The sequence below is a fragment of the Phoenix dactylifera genome, chromosome 14 (genome assembly GCF_009389715.1).
Source record: "Phoenix dactylifera cultivar Barhee BC4 chromosome 14, palm_55x_up_171113_PBpolish2nd_filt_p, whole genome shotgun sequence".
NCBI lineage: Eukaryota > Viridiplantae > Streptophyta > Magnoliopsida > Arecales > Arecaceae > Phoenix > Phoenix dactylifera.
This window is the reverse complement of record NC_052405.1, coordinates 8,399,753-8,410,734: the sequence shown is the minus strand read 5'-3', so window position 1 is coordinate 8,410,734 and position 10,982 is coordinate 8,399,753. Positions and strand designations below refer to the sequence as shown.

General features: G+C 38.7%; 1 protein-coding gene across 1 annotated transcript; it reads left to right on the top strand.

Moving 5' to 3' along the window:
• Positions 1–711: 711 nt before the first annotated feature.
• LOC120113035 (alcohol dehydrogenase 1-like) lies at positions 712–4,494 on the top strand. The gene is made up of 10 exons (XM_039133536.1): positions 712–958; positions 1,463–1,599; positions 1,708–1,754; positions 2,196–2,521; positions 2,614–2,696; positions 2,904–2,979; positions 3,346–3,407; positions 3,588–3,683; positions 3,765–3,926; positions 4,128–4,494. The coding sequence occupies exons 1-10, from the start codon at positions 922–924 to the stop codon at positions 4,242–4,244; spliced, it is 1,143 nt and encodes a 380-aa protein (XP_038989464.1). The 5' UTR covers positions 712–921; the 3' UTR covers positions 4,245–4,494.
• The last annotated feature ends 6,488 nt before the right edge of the window (positions 4,495–10,982 follow it).

Sequence of the window (10,982 nt, the reverse complement as noted above, 5' to 3'; positions counted from 1 at the left end):
TATAGAGGGGTCGCCGGCCATGGGTGGTGGCCGGCATGGTGGCTGCCACCATGGGCAGCCACGAGCTCCCAAAACAAAAAAAAAAAAAAGAAAAGAAGAGGAAGAAGGAACAGAGGCGGCGACGTTGAGAGAAAGAAGAAAATAGAGAGGGAGAGGGAGAGGATGGTGAGAGAGGAAGAGGCAGGATGAGGGTTTTGGGAAAAAAGTGTGATTTAAATGGGGTATTTTGGTCCAAAAAACTGTTTCCTACAAAAATTGAAACAGCTTTGGAAAATTTTATTAAATATTATTTTTTTATCTAAAATTACTTTTGGGTTTAGCAAAAGCTCCCCAAACATAGCCTAAATTCAATCTCGAGGACCGAGGTGCAGCCAGCCAGCGCAAGCGGATCTAAACCAAGTGGCGCTGAACCGGCTGGTCTAGGAATACCAGGGTCAGTTTCCGGGTCCAGACAATGGTTTTAGATTCCAGCCTTATCTCTCTCTCTCTCTCGCCTCGACTCCAATTCCCCTCATCGATGATGGGTCCAAATCAAAGGTCAGCATATTATTGGACCAACATGCAACAACTCATTTGTTTTATTTGCATGTCCCAGTTAATAAAAGAATCAAAGAGGAGCACCGCAACTGAAAACCGGTTTTGTGCTGACGCCGTGGTGTGGGATTTTCCAGCGACAGAGGCAAAACCGTGGGGACTTTGATAGAATGGAAAAAAAAGGAAAAAGCAAGTCTTCAATGCCTCTCTCTATCTATTGCCTATATATAGCTGTTTCAGCGCCTGGTGCTCGCCAATCGAAGTTGTGGAAGGTAGCGTCTTTGGAGCGATCTTTGGATTCTTGTCAAGAAAAAAAAGGTTTGATCTTTGAAGGGGCACTTGAGGAAGAGTTTGAGAGAGAGAGAGACAGATTAAGAGGTGGTGGAGATGGCAGGCACTGCTGGTCAAGTAATCAAATGCAAAGGTCTGTAGCTTTGAACCGAAACTCATCAATGTTTTTTCTTCTTTGGGTTCATTCTGGGAACATATTCTATTATATAGAATGGGGGCAGCTTGATTTTCTTTTTATGCTTATCTTTCTGTTTTTGGTTCTGTTCTAGATTTGGTTGATTCCTCTGTTCATCAAAAACTTTAACAACTTTTTTTCTTCTCTTCTTCTTCTTCTTTAATCAATACTAGTTCTCATAGATGTTCTTTTGAAAAAAAAGGAGGGGGTGGTGGTGGTGAATTTTTCTTACTTGGTTCTTGGTTACAGATCATATATTGAAATATTTATTGATTCGGATCTTTGTTTGTTCTATGTTATCCGCACCATTTCTAGTAGACGAATAGATCTTAAGGCTACTAGGCTAGCCTGATGTAATAAAGTAGGAAAAGAAGTTGGTGATGAACTTTTGTTGGTTGGAGAGGATAATTTGTTTTCTGATCCATGTTAAGTGTTCATATATTCGTTTGCTTTTGCATGCAGCGGCGGTCGCGTGGGAGGCCGGGAAGCCTCTGGTGATCGAGGAGGTGGAGGTCGCGCCGCCGCAGGCGATGGAGGTTCGGGTGAAGATCCTTTATACTTCCCTCTGCCACACTGATGTCTACTTCTGGGAAGCCAAGGTATTCTATTTGATTTATTTTTTCCTTCTCCTTCTTGTAACCGATTTATGTTTGTTTATTCTGTCTTGTTTGGATAATTAAAATGGTGTTAATGTTTAATTTCTCCAGGGCCAGACTCCTGTGTTTCCTCGGATCTTTGGCCATGAGGCTGGAGGGTATGACTTTCATAACCTTATCAAATGCCACTACCATCTTTGCTTTTGGATTTTGCTTGTTATAAACTTCTTAAGAATTTGAAGTTTGAGATTCCTATGTTGATTGTGTTTGGCAGTTATGTTTCCTAGATAATTAAACATCTTGAAACCATTTGCGGCATCCCTTGTCTTGGTCTGAAAAAGATACATGGTCAAAAAAAAATGGACTTCTCTTGTCTGTTGACTTTAAATACACGACACCTTTGCCTTGATGGTGTTGTCAATGTCACTCGTGTTAATTTACAATTTTGGTAATTCCATGTTTAGATCCACTATCTGACAGAAAATTTTGTATCTGCTGAAAGCTTTGTTATCTATGTTTGTTTTTATTGAACTTTATGGTCAAGATTTGTACTGAGTGTTTTTTTTTATTAAAAGCATTATTTCTTTTGGTGCCCTTAGGATTGTAGAGAGTGTTGGGGAGGGTGTGACTGATCTTGCACCAGGAGACCACGTCCTCCCTGTATTCACTGGAGAATGCAAAGAGTGTGCTCATTGTAAGTCCGCGGAGAGCAACATGTGTGATCTCCTCAGGATAAACACCGACAGGGGAGTGATGATCAATGATGGGAAAACGAGGTTCAGTATCAATGGAAAGCCCATTTACCATTTCGTAGGAACCTCCACCTTCAGCGAGTACACCGTCATTCATGTCGGCTGTCTTGCCAAGATCAACCCCATGGCTCCCCTCGACAAGGTTTGCGTTCTTAGCTGCGGCATTTCGACAGGTGAGACACCAAGGCTGTCGTCGACATCATAAGATTTACAAGTTCGGATATTGTGGAAGGTGCTTACTATCTTTTGAATTGCTCTTCAATAGGGTTCGGTGCGACTGTTAATGTTGCAAAACCACTGAAGGGATCGACAGTGGCTATTTTCGGTTTGGGAGCTGTAGGCCTTGCTGTGAGTATCTTTCTTGTATAATTTTCTTAGTAGTCCAGAAACCCAAACCAGCACCAGGGTCTTAAAAACTCTATTGCCTCTCATATGAAATCTGATGCTTCGCTGCACCCGCACCCGATTCTGCTGAGGTCTAGCCTTCTACATCTTGCTTCTGGACCTGTGTTGATGTTGGTTTTGGTTGATTGATTCATATCTGTTTATGATCAGGCTGCAGAAGGGGCTAGGGTTTCTGGGGCGTCGAGGATCATTGGTGTTGACCTGAACGCCAGCAGGTTTGAGGAAGGTGAAACAACTATCCATTCCTCTCCATCAATGAATCCATATTACTGCATCAATTGAACTAGTGCATGCTAATTTAACTTCTGCTGATGTGAGAACAAAGTATATTTATTCCTGACTGCTCTTTTTATGTGGTTCCACGCTTGGTAGCTGGAAATTTATCTAGGGTAATATACCTGCTTTGTAAAAGAGAATTCTATGGATCTCAAAACTGTGCCTGCTTTTTGCTTTCTTACTTCAAGTGTTTCTTAAAAAATATGCTTCTGTTGCTGCAACTGCTCTTGGCACATCTAGCAACTAAGTTTCTACTCGATATATTTGTTTTAAAACATGGTACTAAGTCTCATTTTCTTTGTTTTTGTTGTACCAGCAAAAAAGTTCGGTTGCACAGAGTTTTTGAATCCAATGGATTATAAGAAACCAGTCCAAGAGGTTTGTTTGTTTTTGGACATGATAATACTTCTTGTGTGCTGATATAGGACTTCTTTCATTTCATGGCACCTGATGTATTGTAGAAGTTAAATTATAATATTTGGAAGCAGTTCAACTGCTTGTGATGTCTCAAAAACAATGTACATGATGTATTAAGTAGAAAGATTGAATACTTTTCAGGTGATTGCTGAGATGACTAATGGTGGCGTTGATCGAAGCGTCGAATGCACTGGCAACATAAAAGCCATGATATCTGCATTTGAATGTGTTCATGATGTAATTTCTTGCTCCCTTTACAAACTCGCAGTTCAAACTATTAATTATAAGATAGCAATCTGAAAATCTTATCTGCCTCAGGGTTGGGGTGTTGCTGTACTGGTTGGGGTGCCTCACAAGGACGCCGAGTTCAAAACCCACCCAATGAACCTCCTCAATGAAAGGACTCTTAAGGGAACCTTCTTTGGGAACTATAAACCGCGCTCTGACCTTCCTTCAGTCGTTGAGAAGTATATGAACAAGGTAAACAGCGTATTCTAATTTCTCTTCCTTAATAAAAGTGATCAGGTTCTTCTCTTGCTTGTTGTATGCTGATGGCTAAAGCTTTACTCCTGATTGATTAGGTAATAAGAGTTTGTAGGATTAGCTAACAAAGCATAATAATTTGTTCTTAGATTCTATCCAAGTATATTTGTCCTGATACATGTTGCACTAATGGTGCAGGAGCTAGAAGTGGAGAAGTTCATCACCCACAGTGTGCCTTTTTCTGAAATCAACAAGGCCTTCGAGTACATGCTTAAGGGGGAAGGTCTTCGGTGCATCATCCGCATGGAGGATTAGAGAAAAGCTTATTGCTATAAAGCATGTCATATGCCCCATCGATCTTAAACTTTGTGTTCTAATAAAATAAGGCAACTGAGTTCGGCTGTGAGATGAGCCCAGTCCTTATCCTTTCTGCTAGTTGAAAAGATTTTGTGAATTGTGACATACCCTTTGTCTGTGATGGGCTTGTCTTTTGTTTCTTGCATGATGTAAGCTTCGTCTGGAGATTAAAGAAGCCGGATATGTTTTCTTTCTCATTTCTGAGAAATTTTGAGTCGATGGATTTCTTAAGTTCTGTTGTGGAAATTATTAAATAAGAATTATGAAATTCCTAAGTTAATACAATTGATTCAAATGAATAAACATTTGTTGCCGCTGAAAATCTGTTCCAGAAGGTAGGTTGCTGGTGGACCTGTGCGAGAAAAAGAAGTTTCAATCTGTTCATCTGCACGTAGGGAAAAAAAAAAAAAACCCGAAGGTTGTCGGAGCTCATCTGACCGGAGGCCTTCTATGGTTAAATGAGAGCAAAAGGTTTTGGACAACGGTATTGGAGAAGAAAAATAAAATTTAGAAAGAGAAATATGAGGGCTTCCTATAGTTTAATGGGAGCAAAAGGTTTTGGAGAACAGTAGCGGCGAAGAAAGATAAAATTTAGAAAGAGAAATAGTAGAGAGTAGGGGTGGTAATTTATGATCTGAGCTGTGAACACCTATTTTAGAGATTTAGATTGGACATAAACGGATTTAGGTCGACCTATCTAAATTTATTTATTAAACAAGTTGGGTTTAGCTATAAATTTTTTGACTCGCTAACATGTTTTGATCTGGGTTGGTTATGATCAGATCTATTTAATCTATTTAAAATTTATTTAATCTATTTGAAATTTACTTAATTTATTTTTGATCTATTTAATTCGATCCGTCTAACTTGTTTCATCTGTTTAAATCAGTTCAATCTATTTAAAATCCATCTAATCCATTTAAATCAGTTTAATCTATTTAAAATCCATCTAATTCATTTAATAAATATGTTATATGAGTTTATATATCGGGTCAGATTAGCTGTTAGGACCAAGTATTTTTAAACTAAAAAGAATTTTAACAAAAAATAATCATGGCTTTATTCTCTGGCAAAAAAAAAAAACTGTTATGGATTGGCATCCCTCTTTATTTTGGAAGAGATCTAGATCCGGGACAATTATAATAAAAATAAATATTAATAATTAAATAAATATATTCGAGATATTGTTTTTGTTTTATGTTTTTGTTTTCAAAATTCAAAAAATTTAATAAAATTGAACAAACATAACCCACGAAACTTTCTAATTTTTCTAATTATTTATAAAATTTTCAGAGTGTTCGACAATAAGACTTTATTGCTTTTAAAAAAGGTAAAATTAAAAGCGCAGAATGACAAGAGTCTTGTTCATATGTTGTCTCTTGCATCAAACTTCTTTAAGCTTTTCCATTTTGTAAGAAAACAAAACACAAAATATTGAAAAACTATCAAACAGAACCCAAGTTTTTCCTCAAACGTTTTGATCTTTCTCTATGTATTTTTTCTAGAACAAAATATGCACTTTTAATCCTTCTCCCAAAAAAAGTGAACACTTAAAATAATTCAGCAGCGAGCTCAAGATTACAATAGTTATGGCTGTTGATGATGACATATATCTAATCTCTTTTTAATATTTAGCTGTTCTATAATACAATGGAGCAATCCTTAAATTGTTAATGCATGCAGTCGATGTAACACTCTGTCACCTAAGTTCACGGTCTTTGATAAAAAGGAGCGAGGACATATTGGTGATTTTCTGCAACTACATGATCTAATTGTTTGCTTACCTGGTATGTAAGACTATCAGCCAGGCTCCCAGCTACCAAATCAAATTGAAACAATAAAACTTGTTGCGAGGACGGTGCTTTGGCCGAAGCCTCACGCAACAGCATAGCCCACATTAAGCTAGCAGAGAAAGAGGACTGTGTTCCTCCCGAGGTATTGTCCGCTTTGGGCGCTCCGGCCCGCGCGTCCAGCGCTGACGGGGGGAGACCAATGCCCTCACGGTTTTGCCCTTCAAAAGGCGCCTCGAGAGGAAAGGATTTCCACCCCCCTTTTACGGCACAGAACCTTTCCGCTGCTAGCCGATGTGGGACTATGTTCAGGTTCCCCCCCCTCCTGTAACATAGCCCCCCAGCGGGAAGGTTCCTGTGGCGCCTCCCAGTCCTGGGGGGTAGTCAACGGTGAAGGGGGCCCTTCCCACAAACGGCGCCATCTGTTGCGGGGACGGCGCTTTGGCCGGAGCCTCACGCAACAGCATAGCCCATATTAAGCTAGCAGAGAAAGAGGACTGCGTTCCTCCCGAGGTATTGTCCGCTTTGGGCGCTCCGGCCCGCGCGTCCAGCGCTGACGGGGGGAGACCAATGCCCTCACGGTTTTACCCTTCAAAAGGCGCCTCGAGAGGAAAGGATTTCCACCCCCTTTTACGGCACAGAACATTTCCGCTACTAGCCGATGTGGGACTATATTCGAGAATATTCTATGTTCGAATGAACTTTATTATCTCTAAATAATTTATTGAGTCATATAAAACTTATACTTTAAGCTTGTAAGGTAGTGTGAGGTTTACTTACTGAGTTGTCTAGTTCATTTTTTTTTAATCTTTTCAAACGAGTAGGATCACTAAGAGCAAGAAGTGATCCGATCTTGGAGATTCGTGCTAGCAATTTTGAAGACTTTGTAGCAGATTTTTTTCATTGATTGGTTTGTTATGATGATATGGAATTGTAGTTGATGAATTATGAATTTTGAGATTCTAGGATTTAGAAGCTCAATATCAAAAATTTGTTTGTATATTTAAATGATGGGAAATTTGGTCATTTTTGTTATATTTTTATGAGATGGGGTTTTATACATGTCGCTATAGTTGGTTTTGTGTTACTGTGGACGGTCCCCCGAGGTAGCATGGCCATACTATGTTCCAGATTTGGAGCATGAAATATTATCTAACTATAAGAATTCCAATCCCAGATAAGTTTTTTTTTTTTTTAATTTTAACAGAATAATAGTCGGAATGCCACCAGCAGAAGATTAAAGTCGGAAATATCTTTTGAATTTGAATCCATATTCTCTTGTTATATGCTTCAAGGAAATAGTTGCAACCAGCAGAAGATTGAAGTTGGAAATATCATGGTCAATCAATTGAGTCCTTTGAATTGTCGTCGAATTGGAAATGTCTTTTGAACTTGAATCCATCCAAACGTCATCGAATTGGAAATGTCACTTGCACCCGATTCTTCAGTCTAATTGACCAAGTTGATGGCTCAAATTCCTCAATATTCTCCTCCTCTACTAGAGATCAGATCGTGAACCAAGCAGACAGAAGTGATTTATTTTTATGTTACAAGTCTAAATTATCTTCATCACGTAGAATCAACCAAATCCACAAAGAAAAGGCACAAATAAGATGCTTAAGGATCGAATTATTTTCGTTTAGTAAAATAAACCTAAGCCAAATTAGGATGGAGTTGCCTCGATCAACATCACATGTGAAATGCCAGGGTGCATATCCAAGATGTTGAAAAATCAAATCGAGCTGATAACTCTAGGATGGTCCAATTCATGGAAAGACATGATAAGACATGAATTAGGGAAAAGCAATGCATTTAGCCAAGTTTCTAATAACTTCCATTCCGACGAGCTTTGCTTTACACCATTTGATAGACATGATAAATCTCTCTGTGCGTGTGAATATGAATCCGCTAATACGTGATGAGGGTGCTTAATGACTTACCATCCTTTAATACCCACAGGATGGTTTCATGGATCATAATTTTGTGGCAACTAATGTTAAAACAGCAAGCTGAAGCACTTTGGTACAAACAGTAACAAATTTCTGTTATTTCTGTTAATATGGATAAGGAGATTAGTTATAGATTAACAGTTTGATTAGCTTTTGTAACAGTTTTCAGTTAGTTAAACTGTAATTAGTTATTTCAGTTTGATCAGTTAGTAGAGTTGCTCTTGTTCAATTTAAATAGAGCATTGTAAACGGATCAATACCATCTCTTGATATACAACTCTATTTTTCCAGACTTTATCCCATTCTTCTCCTGAACTCTCTCCCTTTCTCAACCTTCATTCCTTCCAACTTCAAAATGGTATTAGAGCTAGCTTCCGATGCTGCTCATGGTTCGAATATTGTTCCACCATTCAATTTTGGAGAGGAAACTATGGAGAATCCATACTATCTTCATCATGGAGATAGTCCTGGTGCTATGCTTGTTTTCCAAGCATTAAGTGGTGACAACTATGCCTCTTGGAGCAAATCCATGGAGATGGCACTCAGCGCCAAGAACAAGATCTGCTTCATAGATGGATCTGTGAGTATGCCGAGCCCAGAAGACCCTCTTCACTCCACCTGGAAGAGATGCAACCACATGGTGATTTCATGGATCTTGAACTCTGTTTCCAAAGAAATTGGAGCAAGCGTGCTTTACATTGATAGTGCGCATGGTGTTTGGCTCGATCTCAAAGAAAAGTTCTCTCAAACAAATGGCCCTCGTATCTTTCAGCTGAAGAAAGCCATTTCATCTCTGAATCAAGACAATGCTTCGGTCAGTTCCTATTTCAAAACTTAAATCACTATGGGATGAATTAGGAAGCTAATCACTGCCCACTTATTCGTGTGGAGCCACAAATAATCTTGCACATTATCAACATTAAGAGTATGTAATTCAGTTCCTCATGGGGCTGAATGAATCGTTCTCTCATATTAGAGGACAAATACTGTTAATTGATTCACTTCCATCAATTAACAAAGTATTTTCATTGATACTACAAGAGGAGAAACAGAGAGAAGTCTCTGCTGCAATTACACAGAATTCAGATTCTATTGCTTTGCTCGGCAAATCTTTTAATCCTTCTATGCATTCAAACAATGGATCTGCAAGAGTTTTTAATAGATCTTGCAATTTCAATAAGAAGGAAAGACCTCTTTGCAGTCACTGTGGTGTTTTAGGACACACGGTTGACAGATGTTATAAGATTCATGGTTACCCACCCAGTTACAAGCCAAAGGCAAGAAAATTCCCTCCAAGTTCAGCAAATCAAGTGCAAACTGCTGCAACCTTTGTTAAGGGAGGTTCTGATGTGCCACAGCCTCCACAATTTCCCTTCACTCGAGATCAGTATCAGCAGCTCCTTGCTCTAGTTCAACCACAAGCTGATTCGGCTGCTGGAAATGTTCATCAGTCCCTTGTTTTTCATCGGTCCAATGGCAATGAGTAGTCCCTATTTTTCAATCGGGTGGTGCCTCAAGCTCCCAAGATCAGCCCCTAGTAAATCTAACAGGTATGACTTCTATGGCCTGTAATGCTTCTTTCAATTTCAACTATAGCACATCCACTTGAGTATTAGACACAGGGGCCACAGATCATATGGTTTGCTCTGCTTCCTTCCTTGGCAATATCACAACTACTGTTTCAAGGCTTGTTAAGCTTCCCAATGGAACCTCAGCAGCTATTACTCATATAGGGAGTGTTAAACTATCTGAAAATATCACTCTCCATAATGTTCTTTGTGTACAATCCTTTTCTTTCAACCTCATTTCTGTCAGCTCCTTACTCAAGCATCTGAATTGCTGTCTAATCTTCTCATTTGGTTATTGCTTCATCTAGGACCTATGCTCATGGACAATGATTGGACTTACTAAAGAAAGAGGTGGTCTGTTTTACTTATTGAATAGTCCAAATAGCTCTTCTAAACATCTAGTAAACAGTGTTTTCAATACAGTTTCAGACATTCGACATTATAGATTAGGTCATCCTTCATCTACTAGATTACATTTTCTACAAAATGACATACCTGAAATAGATGTACGCCATATAAATCAATGTGATGTTTGTCCTCTTGTAAAACAGCATAGACTACCTTTCAATTCCAGCACAATAAAATCTGTGTCTCCATTTGATTTGGTACATTGTGATTTGTGGGGACCCTTTAATATTCTAACACTTGATGGTTCTAAGTACTTCATAACTATAGTTGATGACTATAGTAGATCTACTTGGGTTTATTTGCTGCAACCCAAAGCACAAACATAGTCCACTATTATGTCCTTCTTTGCCCTCATTGGAACCCAATTCAACCTCAAAATCAAGAGTGTTAGGTCTGATGATGGTTTAGAATTTAACCTTAAAAATTTTTTTCTTTCAAAGGGAGTAATCCATCAAAGGACATATGTTGAAACTCCACAACAAAATGGAGTTGTAGAAAGAAAACATCAACACCAACTAAATATTGCTAGAGCCCTTAGATTTCAAGCAAGTTTACCTCTCAAATTTTGGGGAGAATGCATCCTTACAGCTACCTATCTCATAAATAGACTTCCAAGCCCTTTACTCAAAGGCAAAACACCTTTTGAGCTTCTATTCTCACAAAAACCAGATTATAACCATATTAGAACTTTCGGTTGTTTGTGCTTTGCCTCTTCATTAAACCGAGCCAGATCTAAATTTCATTCAAGAGCCCACAAGTGCATCTTTATCGGCTACCCTTATGCCATTAAAGGGTATAAAGTCTTTGATCTTGAGACTAATTCTGTGTTCGTTAGTCGTAATGTTGTTTTTCATGAAACTGTGTATCCTTTCAAATTTGTTCATTTTGATAACACTGACCTTTTTGTTTTTCTAAATCCCATTCTTGAGATAGTTCCTCCCTCTATCAAACATTCTTCTTCTCCTATTAATTCTATCATAC